The following is a 25,867-nucleotide window of genomic DNA, read 5'->3' on the forward strand; positions in this document are numbered from 1 at the left end:
TTCCAGCTTAAGTAGACACAATGTATATTCACTTTCAATTTAATGCTATTCAATTGGAAAACAAGTAGATATTATAAATGTAGATTGTATCATCTTGCCAAATACTCTTAGAAACGAATATTTCTTTGTATCCCTCGTATTATTTAACCTAGATAATATAAATTCCCGCACTTATATTGCCGAGTATAGTTATTATTTTACACACGTCACATCACGAATGCGTCTTGCGCATTGTTTACTGAGTTTATTTTTATTTGTAGTCAGTTTACGATAACAACCATGTCGAAAGGTACTTTAAAATTACGAACGTTATATGAATATTTCACAGAAGGGGGAATAAAAACCGGTCTTAGTGATAGTAAACCTCGTTTCGCATTAAACAACAAAGATATTGTCATCTATAGCGGTGCTTTACATTATTTTCGAGTACCCAGAGAATATTGGAAGGATAGGTTAAGAAAATACCGGGCCGCCGGCTTAAACGCTGTTGAAACATACGTACCGTGGAATTTACATGAATATCAAGATGGTGTTTACGACTTCGGCAAAGGGGGAAGTGATTTTCAAGATTTCCTTGACATAGGAGAGTTTATTAACTTAGCTAAAGAAGAAGATCTGTTCGTTATACTTCGACCGGGTCCGTATATTTGTGCCGAATGGGACTTTGGTGGATTACCTTCGTGGTTACTGAGATATGAGGGAATAAAGTTGAGAACAAGCGAACCACAATATATTAAGCTCGTAGAAAGATATTTCAAAAAACTTCTGAATATAGTATGTCCTCTTCAATTTACTAAAGGTGGAGCCATAATAGCTTTTCAAATTGAAAATGAATATGGTAATGTATATGATGGGGTAAATGAAATTGATAGAAAATATTTAGAAAAATTGAAAGATATTTTACACCAAAACGGTGTAGTAGAATTACTTTTTACATCGGATACGCCTTCTAATGGATTCCACGGCACATTGTCTGACGTACTAGCTACTGCTAACTTCCAAAATGAACCATCCAAAGAACTTTCTCTTCTAAAGAAATTCCAACCCAATAAACCCTTAATGGTGATGGAATATTGGACTGGGTGGTTTGATCACTGGGCAGAGAAGCATCATACTAGAACAGTTGAAAATTTTGGCTCTGTTCTGGAAGGTATCTTAAATTTCGGAGCGTCTATCAATTTTTATATGTTTCATGGTGGTACTAACTGGGGTTTTTTGAATGGAGCTAACTTGGAAGACAAGTCCAACACAGCTATTGACAATGGAGGTAAGTAATTCAAACTTTTAATCGAACAATTTAAGACTTCGACTTAGGAAGACAGAATGACAACGATTTCTCTATCCTCCGGGGTTCCAACTCGGCTCTGCGCATTCTCAAGCATGCGCAGTATAGATAAAGCGTATCGATCGAGAGAGAAAATGAATATTGTCGGCACCCCAACGTAGGGGCGTTTTTTCCCAAACCAATTGTCCATATAGGAGTATTAAATATATGGTAAAAGTATCTTGTATGTCGGATACGTCAACAAATAATTTGTGACTTGTTTTCAAATTTGACACTTGACATAAAACTAACCAAAGTTTGTTCCAATTGATTCTTGTGTACAAGCTCAAGAGCGTCGAAACCTTAGACAAGGAAAGACTTCTCATGGGTTTTGTGCACAAGGTACTTAATAAATAATTAATAATAAAAGTAGAGATATTACTCTTATATTTAAGTATATTCACCCAAAAACTAGAGCTATTAAAGTTGATAAAACCATTTTAGAGTTGAATAATTCCTTTTTGACTGATTTTTGTGTATTTTATTATTTTGCAAATTTTGATTCTTGTTGTACTTACTAACGTGTACGACATACCAAGAAAAATATCAGTTTCGTTTTATGCTTTATTTATCATTAAATTTTTCATTTTTAGGTTTCCAACCAGATGTTACCAGTTATGATTATGACGCCCCATTGTCAGAAGCAGGAGATTACACGGATAAATATAATAAAACCAAAGAAATAATTAGTAAATACAATAAATTGCCTATAAAACAACCCATGATGCCTGAAATATGTAAAAGAATAGCATATCCCAATATAGAAATTATTGGAGAACTATCTCTAAATGATATTATAAATCAAAACCAGGCAGTACAAATTGAAAAAATGATACCTATGGAGTTATTAAATATAAATAATAATTCTGGTCAGAGTTACGGTTATATAGTCTACAGAAAAACAAATACTGATATTTCTAAAAATTCAATTTTGAAAATCGAAGGACGTGTGTGTGACACTGTTTTGGTTTTGATAAACGGAGAACTAAAAAATAAAATTATTACCACCAAAGATGATTTGAATGGATTTGGCTATTGGAGAGTGAAAGACTCAACACTTGAACTAGGTGATCGGGATTACAAAAATGCAACATTGGATCTCGTTGTTGAAAACTGGGGAAGGGTTAATTATGGATACTTACAACAATTTAACCAATTTAAAGGAATATGGCAGGGTAATGTACTGATAAACGAGGAAGTAATACAATTCAATGTAGCCATACCACTACAATTTGATAAAAAGTCTACAAAAAAATTTATCGATTGGCAAAAACCGAGTTTTACTGTTGGACCTAAATTATACAAAGGTGTGTTAAATATAGACGAAACAAAAGATACATATATAGATATGAGAGATTGGATTAAAGGGTTTGTGATTGTTAATAATTTTGTATTGGCTCGATATTTAACACTAGGTCCCCAACAAAGTGTATATTTACCTGCGCCTTTATTGAAAAAGGGATCAAATGATATTTTTATATTTGAACATTTTACACCTGCTAAATTGATCAAATTTACTCAAGATTTAATACATGAAGTACACGAATGATTGTTATCTGTATTTTTTTTTATGAATAAAGATATATATTTTAGTAGTTTCAATATAAATACACAAAGAGTCCTCCTGAAATCCCATTTCAGCTTGCCAATGATCTGAAGACTAACTTCAAAAACCTCATTCCAAAATCTTGGCAGCATTACATAACGTTCACCCATCTACTTCTCACCTTTCCCCTTAACTTTTTGAATAGGAGAGAAGCTGTGACAATAAGAAGACTCCCCATCAACCACCCAAAACTTACGGCTATTTGATATCTTCAGAAAGTCGTCCTATCTGCCAAAGTTGTCACGTTCCTGTGTCTTTTAAGCACATCCTCACCAACTGTAGAGAATTCTCTACTGCATACCAGCAGTTTGATATGAAAACCAACCTCAAGGAGACATTTAACTACCCGACAAAAATGAAGAAAATCATAGAGTTTTTTAAAGCCACCAAGATGTATGAGAAAATATAAATAATTCACGTAATAGATTTTGTAACAGTCATTTATTTAACTTTGTATCATATGATTGTTTACTTGTGCCAATGACTAGCGCTGTACAGGCAGCCATTTCAGCCAAGAAACAGAAGTGTGTGCACTTGAATTGTTTTGTTATTGTATCCTTTTTAATTCAAGTTCATTCACTGTACCTTTTAAAAATATTAATATGGGACATATGTGTCCCATCGGTTTTTATTATTGGGATATTATTGTCCCACTGGTACTTGAAAAATATCTATGCCCAATTCTCAAGGAACGTAATTTTTATACTTTCAAATATCATGATGCACGCTCGTACGAAAGGGTTGGCAAACGAAAAATTAATAGAATTTTTTAACGAACCAGATCGGAGGATTCAGATGCAGATAAATAATATGTGCCTGGCTTCTCTGGCAGTGATAATTATGAAGAATTGGGACAAAATCCTGGAACTTCAAAACAAACCAAGGTTCCTAAACGAAAGCTGTCGTATCTATCATATATGTCCCACCCTCGAAAATGACCCTACATTTAAAGTTTTTACAGGAGGGGTAGAATATTGTTATTTCTACTTTATTTAACACTTTAAAGTCATGATTTACCCTTTTTTGGAAAGGAAAAACTGGTATTGAGAAGGTTAAATAACTGCTTAAGATTAGTGATTTTGTGAAAGTTATTAAAACCAAATATGGAATGGTGGTTGCGTACCTGGTAGAGGTCTCTATCAACTGTTAGAAATAAAACCGACAAGGTCTCTGATGCTAGACGATAAAAAAGAAGTCAGTCCTCATAAGTTGATAGTTAACTATTTTGTTATGTTATTCAAGTCATCAATTATTGATTTCTTCATTCAATTATTTCGTTTTATATGTTCTTGTATAAAAATAAGTGTGTAAAGCAACTCGATGATTATGTTCATATGAATCATTGGATTATACCTCTTGTCGCCAAAAGAGAGATCCGCTGGAAAAATTTTTTGGTAGATAAGGGAAGTTTATAATAGGAAATGCGATTGCTGGAGTTAGCCCTGACATAGGATTTGCTCCTCTGCAGGGCTGGAGTTGTGTGGGGTTGTGTTTGCTGTCCTGGATGGAAAGGAAGTAAAGCTGCGACTATTGGCCGGAAGAGAATGAAAAGACAGCTCTAGCAAGTAAAAACCGTCCTTCTCGGTTTGGGGATTTTTTTGTTTTTTGACACATCTTTGTTTTGATTTTTTGAAAAATTTTATTTGAATGCGGGGCGGGCTTTAAACAAGGATAATATGAGCATTATTGCAATAATTTGAAATAAAAGCTTGGGCTATGGTTACTCTAAACGCCGTCAGCCGCGTACAGCGTCACGCCTTACGCCGCGTCACTATGCTTACTATAAAAATGTATTGCTGACGTTGACGGGAATCCGTAGGCGCCATTAAAACTGTTTGCTCCGCATCTCTAGTCATTTCAAACTATTGTAGCGTAAACTTGAAACTCGAAACTCGATGAAGAAAAAAACGAATTATTAATGGAATCAGTCCAATGTTATAGTGCATTATAAATTAAAAGTGATAAGCAGCAACTTCTTCTGATGTAGGCTTAAGATGCCTTTTTGATGCCAGTTGTGTTAAGTATTCCCGCACAAGTTTTACGATATATGTGAATTTTTCTCGATTGACACGAAAATATTCAATAAATTTCGTATTGTTGTCTTTTAAGTGTTCCATTATCAAATTTAGAACCATCCTTCTTCCTTCCTCTTCATAAATAATCGGTGCCTTGTTGCTCTGATTTTTCTTCGTATGCGGTCATCTTGTATTTCCTCTTTAAAATCGCCAAAAGTGGAATTTATATACAATTTATATCACACAACTACACACTAACAGACGTCGATCGGAACGTTCACGTTCAAGTCGGACGCCGCGCCGCTATAGCATTCAATAGGAGCATAGGATAAGCGGCCTTAGTAGCTCAATAAATTTACAATATCAAATATATTATTATGAGCGAAATTTAAGCATAATTTGATTTAATTATAATGAACTCGGCGTCAGGTTATTTGAATGCCTTTTATAACCTTTAGTCTTATCGTAAAATGAATAAGTGTTTCTGGTAATATTTACCAAATGATTGCTACGGGGGTTGTCTGAAAAGTTTTCAGCCTTAACCTAAAGTTGCCAGCAATTACCAAAATATACAGAGTAAGTTTTATATATGAAACGCCTCAATTATCTCAGAGCGGCTTATACGATTTTTATAATGATTTATAATTATTATTGTTGAAATTCAGTGAATGTCACATGGATCGTTTATCTGGAAAAGAAAGAATTGATATTTGAATGATATAAGGATATGGTGATAGGCGTAGAAGTCAACAAGGAACGTGTAATATCTTTAATAATTTATATTCTAACCGAAATCCCATACCAAGATCTAGTATCAGTAAATTAGTATATAAGTTCAGTAAAATATTATCTAAATTAGGGCGCAGATCAACTGAAAACAAATCTTTAGGTGTTTGTGTCGAGTGAGAAGACGATCTACACTTGAGTATTAGACAAATATCCAGGGAACTTGAAATTCCATCCATACAAAGTAATTTTGTTCAAGAGTTGTCAGATGACGATTTTGATTGACGTGAAGAGTTTGCAGACCTAATGATGGAAAAATGTTACAATCCAAACGATCCAAATTTTTTAAGTAATGTTATGTTTTGCGATGAGGCCACTTTTTATATTAATGGAAACGTAAATCGGGATCATTGTAGTTACTGGTCACGTAACAATCCTCGTTGGATGTGTGAATCCAATACCCAATATCCCGAAAAACTGAATATATAGGCTGAAATAAAAGGCAACAAAATAATTGGTCCCTTTTTCATTGATGGTCACTTAAATGGTCCGGCGTATTTAGATTTATTGGAAAATAGTATTATACCTGAGTTGGCTCGGATATTTCCAAATCCAAGTTTTCAATTCCATTAAAAAGCTTCATTATTAGAAATTTTGAGGCAATAACAATATCCCAAACGACAATATTTGGCTACAACAAGATGGTGCTCCACCTCATTATACGTGGGTGGTGAGGCAATACCTAAATAATGTGTTTTCCAGAAGATGGATTGGAAGGCGTGCTTTGATCGAATGGCCCCCGCGATCACCCGACATGAATCTTTCAGACTATTTCCTGTGGGGTCAATAAAAAACATCGTTTATAAAACATAACCTGCCCATATTCAGGAATTAAGATTGGATAGGATTGCCACAGAGATAAGAAGAATTGAGCAGTCAGGGATGTTGCAAAACGTATTGCAAAGTTTCAAAAATTGCATGGCTTGTTTTACTAGTAAATGGACAACATTTTGAGCATCTGCTGTAATCGCCTTTACTGTATATTTTCTAAAATTCGTAATTTTTCTACTTCTAACATCACACAAACATTTAAAGATATGTCTTCCGTTGTTGTAGGCTTACTGCGCCATGATTTGGATAAATATTTTACTGCACCAGTTTCGTTAAACTTACTGACACTAGACGTTGTTACGAGTTTTGTATTAGCACATAAATTATTAAAGATTATTCAAATTAAACGAGTTTAATCAATCGTAGCCATCTCAATGTACAACATTTATTGTGGAGATACTGTACATGTGGCTATAGCTCCGAAATTATGGCATTTAGGTATAGAGAATGTAAACAAAAAATAATCAGTATTTCTTGAAGATATCTAAAAACATAAAATATACAGGGTGATCCTTTTGAAATAACAAAATTCATTGTTTTTCCAGAAAGAGGAAAGATCTGACAACGATGTAGATACCACCATAATTCCGGTCGTATCACAAGACAACAAGTTGTTTCCGAGATAATCGAGGTCTTTCATATATAAAACTCACTCTGTTATATAAATGAAAGAGGAGTTGGACACTGTGTACCGAGATTCTGCACCATCATTTATGAATGTAAAATTTTCGGCAGTTGAATTCAAACGTGGGCGTATCAGCGTGACTGACGACGAATGTTCTGGACGGCTAAAAAAAGCGACAACCAGCGATTTCATCAAATTCATAACACTAATGGAATTGTGTTCAAACAAACAGTTGTACGGATTTTTTTGTCCTCGCGCCCATAGTTCCAATCTAACCATACTAGATACTTGGTAGAATGTTTATTTTGAAAAACTTACGCTTCACTGTGATCTATAAAGGCCACTTGACATAATGTAAGTAAGTCTTTGTAAACAGTAAAAGTAAACAAATTCTTAGCCTCAAATTTTTACAAATATTTTGTGCCTAGTTTAACAATGAAAATAACGAAACTAAGTTTTACGAAACTTGCATGAAATAAAAACAGCACAAAACCGATAATGTCAAGATCTTACATGAAATAATCAGTTGAACTTCATCTGCGCATGCTTTTGATCAAGAAATATTGCGGCTTGCATTGCTATGCACGTTGTATTGCATCGTGTGAAACGGCCTTTAAAATCCATAGTTCGATGATTCTTTCACTATAAAACATTTCTAATAGCAGAGTAAAATACGCAAATTCTCATTTAAAATAGATAGAAACTATAAGAAAATACTTATTTTAATCACTTTTGCCGTATTATTACCTACAAATTGTTCATCGTGCAGAATATTTCTCTTTAACAGCTGCTGTTTTACATACCCACACTTTATTTTAACCCTCGTAATTTGATGAATTTTAATATAATCTGTTAGTTCCTATATATATATCAGATTTGTATTTAAAAGAAGGAAATGGGCAACAGGATTGATAATATTTATCTACTACACAGTATTTTATTTCCGAAACAATTATACATATATGGATCAGCCACAAGTCATGTCTAAGATACTAATTTTTGTTTTCTTACTTATATTTACGGATAGTTCAGTGTCAGAATTACCTACTTTATATGAATATTTCACAAAAGACGGAATCATAACGGGATTAAGTGATAACCATACTTATTTTACGCTTAATAATAAAAACATAACAATATTTAGCGGAGCCTTACACTATTTTCGAGTGCCAAAATTGTATTGGAGAGATAGATTGAAGAAATATAGAGCAGCTGGTTTAATAGCTGTGGAAACTTACGTGCCTTGGAATCTTCACGAGTATCAAAATGGTCGTTTTGACTTTGGTTCTGAAGGGAGTGATTTTGAGGAGTTTTTAAATATAGTCGATTTTTTAACATTAGCTAAAGAAGAAGATTTGTTTGTTATTTTACGTCCTGGTCCTTTCATTGATTCTGAGTGGGATTTTGGGGGCTTGCCTAGCTGGTTACTGAGATATGAAGGAATCAAAGTAAATGCTTTTTCATTGTATATATTAAACATCAGCTACTGTTTAGCTGGAATCGCTGCATTTATTAGTGATATTCATACTGAACATACTGTTTATATTACCACTACATCAGCATCACAATTACATAGTATAAGGCGCGATTTGAGAACCAAATTATTATCTTCAGACACAGTTATACTTTACAGTCCACTATCTTATTAGATAGGAACTGAAATTTCTAGCCCTAGTTGACATTCTTTGCCGCCAATAATATATAGAGAATGAGTTTTTTAAGTGACCCCACAGGAAATAGACTAAAGGAACAGGTGAACAAAACAATCCAGATGTGAATGTCAATCACAATCACAAGGGCACGAGATGAACGAAATCAACAGAGACAATTATAACGGAGAAAAACGCGTAGATTCATAGTAAACAGTTGGACAAAACAAGTTCTTCGAGCATTTACATCAGATTTATTTCTTCGACTAGCATTCCAGTATGAGCCCGATATAGAATATTAGGTTCATTTCAAAGTGGTTATTTGACAACTATATGTGGCGTATTCTCGCCTAATTAATTGTAAAAATATGAATAATTATTTTTGATGTCTTGACAGCTATCAAGAATTTTAATTTGAAATATATTTGTTACTTTAATAAATAATACTTTATCAAGTACATCCCTATACACTTATAGTAAGTTAGTTATTTCGTAGATATAATTTAAATAGCAGAACAACGTTTGCCGGGTCAGTACTTACATATAAATCGCATCTTACAAAGTGAAATTAGGGCAAAAGAACATACCAAACATACCGGTACTGAAACTTTATAATGAAGACATAAAAATGGAAACAACAATAAAATTTCTAGGAATACTATTCGACCACACACTAAGCTGGAACTACCATATTAGAAACCTTCTCCTAGCTTGCAACAAACGACTGAACAAAGAATGGGGTGCAGATCGACAAACATTACTAACATTGTACCGAACACTTATTCGATCAAAACTAGATTATGGATCAATTGTATATTCAACAGCAAACAAATCGCTACTGAAAAAGCTCGACAGCTTTCACAACTCAGCCTTACGTTTGATAACAGGTGCATTCAAAACAACACCAGTGGAAAGTCTGTACTGCGAATCAGGGGAACCATCCTTGGGAGACAGAAGAATATATTTGAGCCTCACATATGCAGCCAAACTAAAATCCAATCCTCCCAATCCGATCCTCCAAAACTGCTTCTCCAAGAAATTCCCAAATCTTTTTTCAAATAAACCCAGAACCCCCAAACTTTTCTATGCTAGAATTCGATCATATCTAAGCGAATTAAATTTCTTTATTCCTGAATGCCTTCCTATCGAATCTTCTCAAACTCCACCATGGACAATAGGAAGCACGAAATTCATTACCCATCTCACCTCTTTCGACAAACACCACACCAACCATAAGCTAATCGAAGGACACTTAAATAACATACTCAATGAGAACAAAAACTTTGTACATATTTACACAGACGCATCAACATATCAAGACGTTACGGGGATCGCAATCATTACACCAACCTCCAAATATATGATAAAAGCTCCTCAAACCCTATCCACTTTCATTGCTGAATTATACGCAATATATCGAGCTACCCACTTCCCCGCTTCATCAAACGAGCCTAATCATGTCATACTCACAGACTCTCTTAGCTCAATCCAAAGTCTTCAAAAAATTCACACCACAAATCCATTAGTAATCAAAATCAAGCAAAAACTAAAATACATACAAGACAACAACAAAAAAATAGTATTCTGTTGGATCCCCTCACACATTGGAATAAAAGGAAACGAAGAGGCAGACCTGGCCGCTAATGAAGCAGTAATTAGTGATAGTGCGGAGTGCGTGAACTTTTTAACTACTACCGATATTAAAACAATCTTAAAGCGTAAAGTGTTTAATGAATGGGAGATCAAATGGTCAACATCCACACACAAACTTCGTGAAGTGAAAGACTCAATAAAACCATGGTCAATACTACCGAAAAATCGCAGAGATGAAGTTCTTCTAACACGGCTGCGTCTAGACCATACGCGACTGACGCACAGCTACTTATTTGATGCGAAACCCGAACCAAAATGTAGCTACTGCAATTGCAAATTAACTATAAAACACATAATCGCAGAATGTCCATCTCTTAACTCAGAAAGATCATCATCAAATCTACCACTCGGAACAATACGTGAAATTTTAGGACCAAAATACAACATTACTTACCTTAAAAATTACCTTAAACAAATCTCTATCATAAAATTAATTTAACAATTAATCATAGATTAAATACTTAATCTTTACTAAATCGCTAATAACCAGTATACGATTGATAAGTTTTTTACCAATACTTACCATTACACTGTCTGACACGTATAGTTAAACCTTCAGTTTCTGTAAACGTTCACTTGGTTATTGAAACACGCATCAGACAGTGAAATTTTGTAATGATGAGTGCTGTCAATAATGTCTTTAGTTCGACAAGAATGTTTAAAAGAACTATCAAATGCGATCAAAAAAGAATGATTCCGCCTAATGGTGTTTTATTTACCAGACCTTCTCGATTCAACTTGTATTCCAATTTTCTAGATTTGATAAAAACTTGCAGCGTTTATAAACGAACACATTGTAATTATTTAGTACATCTAATGTTTTATAGGTGAGAACGAGCGATAGTGTTTATATAAAATTTGTGGAAAGGTACTTTAAGAAGCTTCTTGAATTGATCAAACCGCTACAATTCACTAAAGGTGGACCGATAATTGCACTACAAATTGAAAATGAATATGGGAACACAAACGATCATATACATCCAGTAGACATCAACTATCTCAAAATTTTAAAACGAATTTTACGTAAAAACGGAATAGTCGAACTACTATTTACTTCTGACACTCCCTCTAATGGATTTTCTGGTACCATTCCGGGAGTTTTGGCCACAGCTAATTTTCAAACACAACCAATCAAAGAATTGAGCCTTTTAAAGAAATTTCAACCGAATAAACCTTTAATGGTGATGGAATATTGGACGGGTTGGTTTGATCATTGGACAGATAAGCACCATACTAGATCTGCTGAAGAATTTGGAATTGTTCTAGAGAAAATATTGAGTTACAATGCTTCTGTAAACTTTTATATGTTCCATGGAGGCACTAACTGGGGATTTATGAACGGTGCTGAACTAAAAAATAAATCTGTATCAGAGATTGACAATAAAGGTATGTAGTATGTCAGGTACATCAACATTCAATCTATTCGATTGCAAAAATATAATAAATTAATATTATATTTTTCTTATAGGCTTCCAACCTATAGTTACTACATACGATTACGATGAACCTCTTTCAGAAGCAGGAGATTACACAGATAAATATTTTAAAGTGAAAGAATTGATTTCAACATACAATACCCTAAAAATCAAGCAGCCTTCGATGCCAGAGCTACACCGCCGTATAAAATACCCTCAGGTTGAAATTATTGGAGAATTATCACTAGAAGACATTATAAATAAGAGTTTTCACTTGAACATCGATAATTTATTGTCCATGGAATTATTACCAATTAACAATAACTCAGGACAAAGTCATGGCTATATTATTTACAGAAAATCGAATGTTTATATCCCATCAAATTCGACTTTACAAATCGAGGGAAGAGTTTGTGATACGGTGCTGGTGTTAATAAACGGAATATTGAAGAATAAAATCCTGGATTCGAAGGAAGATCTTATCAATTTTGGTTTTTGGAAAATGAAAGACTCTTTTCTTCATCTTGGACCAGAGTCGTACCATAATGTTACCCTGGATATAATAGTAGAAAATTGGGGGAGAGTCAATTACGGATTTTTAGAACAATTTAACCAGTTTAAAGGATTATGGCAAGGTATTTTCCATTTAATATTCAATCAGAAAATTAGACCTTATGTTTAATCGCTATAACAATCTGGAGAATAGATAAAGTTTATGAATAGTAAATTATACCAACTTTATTTTGTTATGAGAGGCAATATTTCGAATTACAAGGTAAAAAAGTTAGTCCTGGAAAGCTGGGGAAACCGCATCATTTTACACTACCACTACATCATCGCTCACAATTACACTATTTTATTCGCGTTTCGATAACAAAGTTATCGTCTTCAGAGTCAAAAGATGCAGTATACCTTTAGCCCCAATGATTTTCCCGAATTTCCTAACAAAACCCCCAAAGCTTGCAAGCTTAGCAAAGGGCACTCAAAGTTTGAGTCTTACGCTGATATCTCCTTCATTTTTGCTTGTACAAAAAAATTGTATGAAATTATAAACCCTATAAGTAACATGATAAAGATGATGTTTGTAAATTTTGAAATTTCACAATTTAGATTTTTATTTTGAGCAAATTCCAAAGCCGAGAACCGGCCGCTGAAAAAGGCACACATATATTATTGGAAAAGGTAGTATTCAAATACTTATACGAAAACAATGATATAGGAGTTATAGTCCCTAGTCAGTCACTTGACTAGGCAACCATTTTTTGATTTTCCAAATTTTGGTATAGTTCAAAGGTGGGGAACCTTTTTACCATTAGAGGCCACATTTAAATTAGGCAGCAATAAGCGAGGCCGCATAAGCTGATTGACCTAAGAAAGTGACTTTTGTGAAATTATTATAGTTTTTCTATAGATTTAACAATTTATTACATTATATAGAAAAAATAAAACATAATACTACAAAATTTTAAATATAATATACATATAAAATATTATAGAAAAATAAAATAAAAAATATTTTTTTATTCACTAAGTTAGTGACTTATTTGGCTTTGTTTTTTGTTTGACAGTGATTGTATATTTGGATCAAGCTTCGTAACACACAGCTTTAATTGATCCTATAAATGTGCATCTGTAATTTGCGTTCTTATATTTGTTTTTATTTTTGACATGAGAGAAAATGTTTTCTCGCAACAGTAGCTACTTCCGAAGCCGGAAAGTAAACGGCGAGCATGTTCTCGAAGGCATGGATATTCAACAACCTTTTTCCAGATTTCTATGGGATCCTTTTTAGCGTTAAAAAGGGATTTGATGATACTATCTTCCCCTAAATCAATTAACTCCATTCGTAGTTCTGCAGGAGTAAACAGTATATTCAGTTTTAGACTGCTGCGGAAGAGTGAGACTCATACACATTTCGATTTTGAATATGTTTAAAATATCCAACAATATTTAGTTAAACTTACGTTACATATTTTGATCGAGTAAGTGTAAAGAAACATCAGATTAATGTTATATAATTTTAGCTTTTACTTTGATTTTCTTTTCGAGAATGTTAAGACACGTCTAATATTTTCCACAAAATTCAAAGAAGTTTTTGTTTCTTTTTTCACTTAAAAAAAACACCTTCAGCTTCTGTTATAAGAATATTTTTACAGGTAACGTGACTATTAACAAAAAAAATGTTCATTTCAATGAAATTATACCGTTATAATTCCAAAAGAAATGGATACAAAAATTGCAAAATTGGTATAAACCTAAGTTCGGAGTGGGACCAAAATTATATAGAGCTATCATAGAAATTGATGATCCTAGTGATACTTATATTGACATGAGAGACTGGAATAAAGGAATTATTATTGTGAACGGCTTCGTATTAGCAAGATATTTGAAACTGGGACCTCAATTAAGTAGTTACTTTCCTGCTGCTCTTATGCATAAAGGACCAAATGAAATATTAATATTTGAGCATTTTGTACCTGCAAAAACGATAAAATTTGTAGAGAATTTGATTTTTAAGGATATGTAGTGTTGGATTACTCAAATATATCAAATTGATCATATTTTGATTAATTGATCTTGTTTTTTATTTCTCCTATCATTTTTGCTACCACGTATTGTGCTCATATACACTCAATATTGTTACGGACGTGTCTCCGCCCTAGAGCCGGTTCTGCCTATATGTATTGATTCGGCGAAGGCGCGCGTGACGCCTTTTATAAACCGCGGAATCCGTTTGATGTTTATTTACATTTGTTTCTTCTGAATAATTTCTGGAAAGGTCTATTTATTTGTTTATTTCTTTATGTTCTAGAAGTTTGGAGAATTCTATTGGTGGCATATAAATAAATAAATTTATGTAGCGCAGTTTAGTTCAGTTTATATTTATTATTTATAAATAGTCGTAGTGAACAGAACGAACTAGAAAGTAATCGAAGAATTTAAATAAATTATTTAAGTTAGTTTAGTGATAGTGATAAGTGTATTATTATAAGTTAGTGTAGTGTATAGTGATTAAATAAGTTAAGAATGTAAAAGACATGTAAAAAACATTACATTGGTGTCAGAAGTGGGATATTGTACATAAATAGTAAAATAAACATGGCGAAGTTACTTTGTAACCTGAAATTGACGGAACAGGAAGACGAACTGTGTATCGATGATTCCAACGGATTCATCATAAATATATTGGGAGCTGTACACACAATATGATCTAATAACTCAAAGAAATAGTCATTAAACATAATACATAAAAACAATTTAGTGTTCAAATATTGCAAATAGTATAATATCTAATGTCACTATAATTTACAACTATACAGGACGGCTCAAACTAAAATCGATTATTTGCAACAGTTAGTTTAATTTCCAAGGCGTCGAGTCGCGTAGATAATATTTTAGATACCGCTGTGGTTGTATACAACTCGATTGTGAAAACATTTATATAAAAAACATTTAAATTTCCCAAATCGCAGTATCACTCAATACGGTATAAACTATCTTTGATATGTAGACAGATACCTACAATCAGAAGAGAGTTTGCTGGTGAGCATAAGAATGAGCTACAACTAGAATAAAAACTGAAAATAAATTGTCTAATGTGGTTAATTGTCATAAATAGTTGACAAAAAAAAATAGAAATTAAGAAAACGTTTATTGAACTTCTTCTTCTTGGGGTGCCCTCTTCTAACGAGTCATTTCTGTCGCTGGCCCTTCTTATCAGTGTCTGAGAGTCTAAACCTGTCCAGTCGCGAATATTCTTCAGTCATGAAGCTTGTCGTCTGCCAGGACCACGTTTTCCCTCGATTTTCCCTTCGATAAGAAGTTGCAAAAGTCTGCATTTATCAGTTCTATATATGTATCCCAGATACGACGTTTATAATTTCCGGTATGTATGGCCTTTGCGATGACCATAAATAAATCACAAGGCCTGTCGCTGGAAGATTGTGGAATCAACTTTCCATGTTTCGCGCATGGACAATTATATGTTGCGCGTCGGAAAACCGTCATCTTTGTTTATTTACGCACCACAAAACCAAAATTATAATTTATCAAAAAGCTTTAAATTGATTAACAGACTGTATCATAACTGTATGTGTCTGTTAATATAAAATTGAAATCTTATAAATAGCCAGTATTTCAGGAAGTATTTTCAGGAGCATTTTTTTATTTGTTTTAAGAAAAAAAAGATTCCTTTTGTTTCTTTCAAGTTTATTTTGTATAAAAGTTTGGGTCTTTGTTTATCGATTGAGGGGGTACGAAGTTTGCCGGGTCAGCTAGTATAAAATATAAACATGATTTAAAGTACACAATTGATAAAATATGATGTTACCTATTCCTAAAAATATAATATACTTTGTATTGAATACATACTTGGAAATTTTTTTTTTCATCACCTCTCACTGGAGAACCCATAATAGAGCAAGGGCTCTTTGCAAGAATTTTCTACATGCCCCGCACTTGCTTAATCCGGCACTGGAGAAAGTAGGTACCAAACTTCAAGTACTTTAAAAATATCAGATAAAAATGCATGCTACTCATCCAATCTTAACAATCAAAGTGAATATTAGTTTAATAATACATTTATAGATATATTATTGTGATCATAATGGCTCTCTCTGCGGATTACTCTGCTGGTCTTCCTACTAATTATGCCTTTTATACCACAGGAGGCATACAAAGTGGATTATCTGTAGACCAACCCTATTTCACCCTCAATGACAGGAATATTTCGATATATAGTGGAGCTTTACATTATTTTAGAGTACCAAGAGCATATTGGAGGGATAGGTTGAGAAAAATGAGAGCTGCAGGACTTAATACCGTTGAAACTTATATTCCATGGAATTTACATGAGCCTCAATCAGGTATTTGTTTCTTATCTTTAATATATTGCAGGTAATTGCTCTTCATCTTCCAATCTTTAATTATATTTCAACAACTATATTTAGTAGGTGAACTTACTCTATCAGTTGAGAAAGTTTTCCATTCGGCCCAATTTTACAAGTGACTTTTATACCGTTTTTTCTCGTTTCATAGATGGCGTTTACTGACAAACTTCGGGGTAGTATAAACTTCAGTTTAACATGAAACGGAGGATCCGTACCTAACTTTTTCAAATTGTTTACATTTTTACAATATTATGAAGAGTTTCTGTAAAATAATTGAGGATGTGTACTTTATAATTGATGAATTGGACGATGATGATGAAGAAATTATCAACATTGTCGACGCGCTGAGTAAACAAAAAGTTCTCCGTTCTAAAGCAAATCTTTAAATTGTCCCATATATTGTTTAATAATTTTTTTGTGGTTCTATCGAAAACATGACCGTTTTCGTTCTTTAATCATTAAATTCCCTTGCCAACTCCTCCCAATTTTTTTCCTTTCCCTTCAAAGTTAGCGTAACACTTTTTTGGATTCGATTGTTTCTTTGTATTTCTTCCCAAGGTTAACCAAAAGCATTACTTCATAGAAATTGCACGATATCATTATTCTTTGTTTATTTTTGTTTATACAACCTTCTTGAACAATTCTACTTTGAAACAAACCTCGGAAAAATTTTAGTTATATTTGTGGCAACTGACAGAAAAATGTCTGTTCAACTGTGACCTGTAGAATAGAGCAATCTGGTTTATTCTTGGTTCAAATTAGACTTCTAACTTTTGTTTTAATCTCCAGTTTTACCCTAGGATGTAAAATTGGCCCTTAATTCGGAGAGCAGTTACCAATTTTTGTGAAATAAACTTTCCGATTAATTTTAACTTTATTTAATTAATGACCATTGATTTTTTTATGTAGTTCTTTGTTTCCCGACTGATAAATGAGATTGAAACTATAGAGTACTTCATGAGAGCTCGAGTACGTTACATCAACAAAAGTTCAATTATTAGAATGTACCGTACTAAAGAATTTTGTTAGATTAAAACATATTTTCAGGTCAATTTGATTTTGGTGAAGGAAATAATGATATGTCGGACTTTCTACATTTAGAAGAATTTCTTAAGACTGCTCAAGAAGAAGATCTATTCGCTATAGTTCGATCAGGTCCATTCATTTGCGCCGAATTCGAATTCGGAGGCTTTCCTAGTTGGTTATTACGTGACAAAGAACTTGAAATGAGAACGAGTAATCAATCATACATGAAATATGTTACGAGATTTTTCAATATGCTCCTTCCCATGTTAGCTGCATTGCAGTTCACTTATGGAGGTCCTATTATTATGTTTCAAGTAGAAAATGAGTACGCAGTATCCGGCAAAAAGGATTTGGAATATTTGAAGTTATTACGACAACTCATGTTAGATAACGGTGAGTACTGTCTTACTCTATACTCTACATTATTTTGTTGCTAGCCTTTTTTTTCACTTACTCTGTTAGTCTTAGATCAAATCTTGATCTATTTTATGACTTGTTCGCATACTTTTACACATACGTTTTTTGTAAAATAAATCATTTAAATAATACTGTATCCAAATCGGCGGGCGTAATTTGGGCGCTAACCATTCTTCTTTACCTGTCTGACCAAGAAGGGTAGATAATCCGACATGTATTTGCGCTAAGAAGTGCAGGTAGGTCGAGTCATAAAATAACCCAATAGAGGGAAAGTTGATAGATTTTTAAGTAGGTTAGGTTAGGTTAGGTTAGGTTATGTAAATCTCTTATTTTATATGTAATATGTACTTAAGTACTAAATAAAAATATAAAGAAATATAAAATTTACTTTATTCTGTAGTGTTACAAAAATGTTGTGAGGAAACTTTATTAAGGGCAGATTTTTCATTTAAAAAAAGTGCAAAGTAGCCCCCTCTAACGGTAATTTTTTTCAGAACTTAAGTGATAATAGGTCATTTCTCTTATAGGAAAATCTAAAAATACAAAAATATATCTTATTATAAATGTCGGTGATTTAATAAATAATTGTATTTCATAAATCATGTACTTCAGTCGGTTAGTGCCCAAAATACACATAGGATTAAAATGACCCTTCGGTCTTGGCGCCTAGTTTACATGTTGTAAAAAGTACATTAATCCTTTAGCGCCCAAATTACATCCGCCCATCCAAATGACGATTTCTTCGATAGCTCAATGGATCGTGTAGGCGGCTTACAAAACTATGGTTGATAGATCGGATCTCATTAGAGACGTGATTAATTTTTTCAACCCAAAATTATTTAAAATGCATTCAAGAATAGACATTTTTGGTCTTAGAAAGATTAAAATAACGAATAAAGGCAAAAATGAACCGAAACCGAAAAACCACGTCAACGTCGAACGAAAATCAATGTAGCGCTCAATTTTTTCTATTACCGTGGCTCAATTCGACATGAATTATTCCCAGAGAATCCAACTGTCAATAAGGAGTAGTATTTGGAAATTTTGACGCATCTACCTGAAGCAATTCGTCGTTAACGATCGTATTCATGGACAGACTAGGATTTTCCACGTCGTCACATTCACAGTATGATTGTGACTGATTTTTAAATGAGCCTAGATATTCGTCAGATTTGGCTCTTCTTGAGCTTTTCCTCAATTCTAAACTAAAACATTCGTTTCGGGAAACATGAGACATGAGACTTTTGAAGCCATAAAAAGTAATTGGCAACATATTGTCATGGCAACATAGTCCATCTGATCAGAGGCTTTTAATAAATGTATGGAAAATTGTACTATGAAAATGGACTCATATAAGGAGCTATTCGTAAATTCGTTTAATCTACCTAAACAAAAAATATTTATTACATGGTTGACTTATAAAGCAATTTATTGTACTTGGAACATAAAACGTTGCCGCTCTTTTCAATTCGACTGTCAAAATATTTTGTTTAAATTCATCATAATTAATAAACCCTGTGCTCGAATTATCATAAAAATCGTACGAATCGTTATCAAAATATAGATCTAAAATCTGGGTATACAAAGTGACAGGTCCTGCAGCATTTAATGCCTATTCCCAAAAATACGTGGATGGTCCCAGAAATATCTGGCCCAATAAAGAAAACACAAAATTCTGGAAAAAAATATATTCATTTTTCAACGTAATCTCCTTTCAACTCCTTACACTTTTCCCAACGATATCAACGAAACCTATTATATAATAAGAATTGACCATCTCCTTAAAATAGTCATTCATCTTCAAGACACTGTCTTTATTCCATTGTGGCCAAACGTGGCACTCATCTTGCGCACAGCTTTTTCACTTTTTGAAATGCCTTCTATGTCTGTTACCTCACGTACTTTCAATCGACGATCATCCAGCACCGCTTTGTGGATTTTCTTCAACATTTCTGTAGTTGTCACCTCATTTGGTCGACCACTGCGATGTTGGTCTTTGCAGGTCGTACGGCCTTGTTTAAACTCTGCTACCCAATATTTTACTGTTGATAACGAAGGAGCCGTTTTACCCAGACTAGAATCTAGTTCAGCTTTTATATTGATTGGGCTAAAGCCTTTCAAATAAAATTATTGTATTACATGACGATAACCAATTTTTCCATGTTTACAATTTCACTGAAAATGTTATTATTGATGGCTGCCAAACAGATACTAAACAACGTGGCGTTTCCAAACTTGAGACATATGCTGTATAAATTGTGTACTTTCTAATACAGTGGTATTCTTCAAACAACTACCGCCATGTCTAGGTCAGGCTAGGTACTACATCCTCGTATATTTTGTGAGTACTGAACTGGCCTTAAGCGTTGGTAAGCTTTTATATATGTGGATGAAAGGAGCCTATTTTGAAGGCGAGGATAAAGTTAATTTCTATACCTGAATGGAGGTATTTAGAAACCGAACGTACAAGATATTAAGGGGACAGTTTGTAGGTTATAAATTAAATGACGCTCATTCTCTGCCAGATGAGAACATCACTCTTAAAATATCAATGGAAATGATTTCGAATGTCGTTTAAATTAAACTTGATCAGTATTTTTGAAGAAATTAAATAAAATTGCGAATATTAAGTATTTTATATGTTTTGCAATGAAAAAAAAAAATATTCTAATCACTATTTTAGTGAATTTTTAAATTGCTTTCCATTATTTTCTAAACCGTGATTGATTCTGCTCTAAATCTCGTCTTTTTCACTCTGAAAAACTTTTGTCTGAAACACTCTACACATAGTTGTTATTTCTTTATTTCAAATCTTCCAAACATGGAAAGAAAAATTACTGTCACAGTTGGACGATGTAAAAAAACATTAATTGAAGGATATACGTCTATTTACCATAAGAAACTAAGATACATTCCTGTTTTCTTTAAGGTATAAAAGAGCTTTTGGTAACCTCGGATAATCCAGTTAGAGGAGCAGGTGGTACAATACGAAGTCTCTTTTTCATGACTGGTAACTTTAACACAGATGCAATCAACAATTTAGATAAACTAAAATCCTATCAACCTGACAAACCACTGATGACAATGGAATATTGGTCTGGTTGGTTCGATTTTTGGGGAAGATCTCATAGTAATGGTACACTAGAAAGTTTTGAGGAAGTTTACGAACAAATTTTGAGCTATCCGTCTTCTGTCAATATTTACATGTTTCATGGTGGAACAAACTTTGGTTTTTTGAATGGCGCAGAGAATTTAAAATTTGACGACCTTGAAACAGGTAATATTAATTTATTATATGTTGGTACAAACGAAAAAGCATAAAATTTACATCAAAATAATTTGCAACAACCATATCTATTGGAAAATGAAGTAATTAAATAATAAAAATAACAACGCCAATCCGTTCTTTCTTCGTGACGTTCTAGCGGATTCCAATATTATTTTTGTTTGTCGATTGCTCGAATGGAAAAATTCAATCAAATTTTTCATTCATCTAACATTTGTCCTGATCTTTTACTTAAATCCAATAACTTAAGTTGAGCATTTTTTTCGGACAATAGCCCTTATTCTTGAACAACATGATTATACTGATATATGCGTCGCAGATAAAGTTGATTATTACAAAGGTAAGTAATTAATTCCAAGTTAAAATGTTTGGTTCTCAAATCCAACATTTTCTTAAGATAAAAGTATTCTATAATTTGGGAATATCATGTCGTGCTTTTGTAGCGACATCATCTGGAGACGTAATCATATTTCAATAAGGAGCAAATAATCTGGACATGACATAAGTTAAGAAAACTAGGGTGACTAATAAGCATTAACGGCATAAGACAAATTTGTAAATTGGAATGTGTTCCCAGATGGGTTAGAGCTGGAGGAAAAAATAGTTTGGACAGAATGGTCAAAAATCGGATAGTCAAAAGTGCCAAAGAGTTTTTATCAGCCACAAGGAGACAGCCTACCACCAAAGAGATTGTACAAAAGCTGGATTTTAAACATCCCAGGAATAAAATTAATTTATGACTCCAAAATAGAACTAGTGTTGCATAGAAGAGGAAGAAAAAGAAAAGCAAACTTCGACTATTTCAATTTATGGCGCGAAATAACTAGTCGGTACGTTTGACACCGTTCGTTTTGCTTGGAATTGTAGCCTGACACAATAAGTATTTAAATGAACATAAGGACTTTTTTTGTACATAGGAAGAGCAAAAGATTTATCCTGTATAATCCATCGTTTTCCTGTACCTTGTCTATGAATATTTCTTAACTGTAATTAATGCATTATTTAAATTTTCTTCTATACACTCAAATGTTCCAATTTCACACATCTTCTTCAATGTCTTTAACTGCTCTTTGTTATTGTTTAGACTGTTTTTCAATTTCGATATTTTGGCTATTGTAATCTGATGAAGTCCTCTTTGCGTACATCAGTCATATTTATTAGGGCATTGTCGTTTTTTTCTTTTGAAAATTATTTAAATCTGTAGATTTTTGGCGAATCTTTAGTATTTTAGAATTAAAACGGAATCAAGATTTTAAGAAAGATGTTTTATAGGTATTAACAGATTTATAAAGATATAAAAACAAAGGATTCCGAACATTTTTTTGATTATATATGGATGAATGTTCATTTACTTTTCCAAAAAATACTAAACAAAATAAATTCAGGATTCGAAAGCAATGGAGACCCACTGCTTCACTGTTATGCATGAAGGAAACTTGTGGAAAAAAATTTAGGTGTTCTGTAATGTTTTTAAGAAAACTTACCTCTCAAAATTGTCGTATTTGTCAAATTTCCATTGATTTTATCGGCTTTCGAGCTGGAATGTTGGGTTGTTGGAACGGTTGCCACACAAGAAATATAGTTTACTTGCAAAATTTAAAACATCACACACCTGTATAACCGAAATACGATGATCAAGTCGGCTGTTGCATGGACTTTTCCATTTTTCTTCTAGTAATTGATTGCTTCTAACATCTGAGGATTCACTAATTCTGATAACAATATCAATTTTTTTTCAAAATTGTCAATACCATCTCTTAGGACGATGGGCTCAATTTTTCTTTGCTGTAATTGAATGCATAGGATATTTTGATGGAGCATTACAAGATGAAAATGCATCGGACAAAAATTGGACATCATTGAGTGTACAGCGGCTGTACTACAAACTGAGTTGTTGGAGAAATGTTTTTCTATTTCATGGAAATACTCGATGAGATAGTTTTTGTACAACGTAAATGGTCCTGATGTTAAAGTTCCAACAGGTTATCCAGGAATAAATGATCTTATAAATATTATAAATTTCCAGAAAAAATACTTGCGAATTTGTAGGAGCAGCTTTAGTCATAATCATGCATGTTGACCACTCATCAACGCTGCTCCATCATAACTCTGTACAATCAGTTTGATAGATGAAAAAATAATCTATTTCTACTTCGAAGCCTTTACAGAAAGAATAGATTCGGAACACGGAACAAATTATAAAAAACATCCTAACTTTGTACTTAACAAACATGTAGAAAAAATCAACATGCGATAAGTACTATGTATTCATTGCAAACAAATTTGATTGGTTTTTTTATTTCCTAGAAACTGTTGAAAGATAAAATTAGTTGATGTGGAACCCGAGATTTGGAACAAAATTTTGTGTACATACGCCTTCCGACAGCTTCGGCCAATAGAAATGTATTTATGTTCACGATTCGATGTTTTCATTGATAAAAAGTGAAGATGATGAATTTTGACACACATTCCACGGAATATTGATTGTTCCTCGCATAACTGTCTTCTGCAATTGACATTGGAAGAACTAAACTTATTTTTGTGTTTCAGATTATCATTCAATAATCTCAAGTTACGATTATGGTGCACCACTAGATGAATCAGGGGATTATACTGATAAGTATTGGGCTGTTAAAGAGCTGTTAGATAAATATAATGCGATAAAAACTAAACTCCCAGATGTTCCAACGCCACCGAGAAAAATCGCTTATCCTGAAATAAGTATTCAGAAACAATTGAAAATTGAAGAAATTTTACATACAATTTCCCCCGTCTATTCCAAAAATGTGGTAGCAATGGAAACTATAGATATTAATAACAATAATGGTCAAAGCTTTGGATATATTGTTTATAGAAAAGTTCTAGATATTCCTGCTGGCGCGGTTTTGAAAATAGAAGGAAGAGTTTGCGATACGGTTATGGTCCTAATTAATGGGCAGTTAGTTTCACCTTGGATTTCTCGGGCAGTTGATATGAATCAATTTGGTACTTCCAGAATCGAAAACAGTACTTTAACTCTTTCAACTGTTGATGTTAAAAACGCTACACTCGATTTAATAGTTGAGAATTGGGGAAGAGTAAATGTGAGAGTTTATAAACAATACAAAGGACTCTGGCAAGGCGGAGTCCTTGTAAACGATCAATATATCACAGATTGGCTGATATACCCTCTGGAATTCAAGAGATCCTGGAATTATAATTTGAATTTCAATGATGATTATGATGAAAATACTGTTGGACCTGTTTTATATCGAGGAATTTTAAATATAGAAGGTGAGCCGGAAGACACTTATGTGAATATGCGAAATTGGAGAAAAGGAATAGTTATAGTTAATGGATTTGTTATTGGTAGATATGCTAGAATGGGACCGATTCAAACCTTATACTTACCAGCACCGTTATTACAAGAAGGAGATAACAGCATTATTGTATTCGAACATTTTAAACCCGACAGTAAAATTCAATTTGCAACGGGACATTTATACGAGTCTCATTAACTATAAATAATACTCAGAAAAATACACAAATCATTTATTTGTTACAGTATGGTAGCTAATTTGTGAGTTTTATATGACGGTGTAAGAAATTCTATGCTTTTATTATTTATTATGGAATATTATGAATGGATAATAAAAAATTATACTGATTTTCATTGTTTCATAATTTAAAGGCTAATATTTAACTACAGACATTCTAAGTTTTCGTAGAATACCATTTTTAACGTGTTTTATGTAAGCTTTACCTGTATGTATGTATCTAAAATAAAAAAAAATCTTTGAAATCGATTTTCTCCCACTTCAAAGCGTCAGATTAATTTGAAATTTGGCAGAATCATCAACGATCCATGACACTACAATAATTTTATACGTTCGTACGATTTTCTTTACTAAGATTACCAGGTGAGCATGTAACGGAACCTTTGCACTCGATTTTTGCCTACTTTAAATTAAATTTTTCAAATTAATCAGGTTTAACAAGTTCTTTACACAGATGTAGTTCGAAAACGTAGTCTACTACACCAACCGTGGAACTAAACCATTAACTCAATAGATATTCGAAAGATGGCGATTAATAGGAAAATAATATCGATTGCGAAGTCTGATTCGAAGCTCGACATCTTCTGGATATAACATGCAAGGATATACGGTCAAATATGTTGTCAATTTTCTAGGTTCTTAGACAAATCGTTTAAGAGTAAATGAGGCATGATCTGAGAACAAATGATTTACAAGAGGACGTTATAAAATCAGAGGAAATAACAGATGCCATTATAAAACAAGAAAGTAAAGGTACACATGATGAAGTTACGGTAGAAATTTGAAAAATATGGGCAGAAATAGTAAAA

At 33.1% G+C, this 25,867-nt stretch overlaps 3 protein-coding genes across 3 annotated transcripts; all 3 read left to right on the plus strand.

The window, feature by feature from the left end:
* The first annotated feature begins 234 nt into the window (after positions 1 to 234).
* LOC130898175 (beta-galactosidase-1-like protein 3) lies at positions 235 to 2,916 on the plus strand. Its single transcript, XM_057807260.1, has 2 exons — positions 235 to 1,267; positions 1,918 to 2,916. The coding sequence occupies exons 1-2, from the start codon at positions 280 to 282 to the stop codon at positions 2,871 to 2,873; spliced, it is 1,944 nt and encodes a 647-aa protein (XP_057663243.1). The 5' UTR covers positions 235 to 279; the 3' UTR covers positions 2,874 to 2,916.
* Positions 2,917 to 8,149: 5,233 nt separating this feature from the next.
* LOC130898157 (beta-galactosidase-1-like protein 3) lies at positions 8,150 to 14,423 on the plus strand. The gene is made up of 4 exons (XM_057807231.1): positions 8,150 to 8,635; positions 11,317 to 11,875; positions 11,958 to 12,539; positions 14,061 to 14,423. The coding sequence occupies exons 1-4, from the start codon at positions 8,150 to 8,152 to the stop codon at positions 14,114 to 14,116; spliced, it is 1,683 nt and encodes a 560-aa protein (XP_057663214.1). The 3' UTR covers positions 14,117 to 14,423.
* Positions 14,424 to 16,451: 2,028 nt separating this feature from the next.
* On the plus strand, positions 16,452 to 25,169 carry LOC130898176 (beta-galactosidase-1-like protein 3). The gene is made up of 4 exons (XM_057807261.1): positions 16,452 to 16,769; positions 17,841 to 18,212; positions 21,166 to 21,513; positions 24,073 to 25,169. Exons 1-4 carry the CDS (start codon positions 16,511 to 16,513, stop codon positions 25,017 to 25,019), a joined length of 1,926 nt encoding a protein of 641 aa, XP_057663244.1. The 5' UTR covers positions 16,452 to 16,510; the 3' UTR covers positions 25,020 to 25,169.
* The last annotated feature ends 698 nt before the right edge of the window (positions 25,170 to 25,867 follow it).

Source organism: Diorhabda carinulata, chromosome 9 (assembly GCF_026250575.1).
Source record: "Diorhabda carinulata isolate Delta chromosome 9, icDioCari1.1, whole genome shotgun sequence".
Taxonomy (NCBI): domain Eukaryota; kingdom Metazoa; phylum Arthropoda; class Insecta; order Coleoptera; family Chrysomelidae; genus Diorhabda; species Diorhabda carinulata.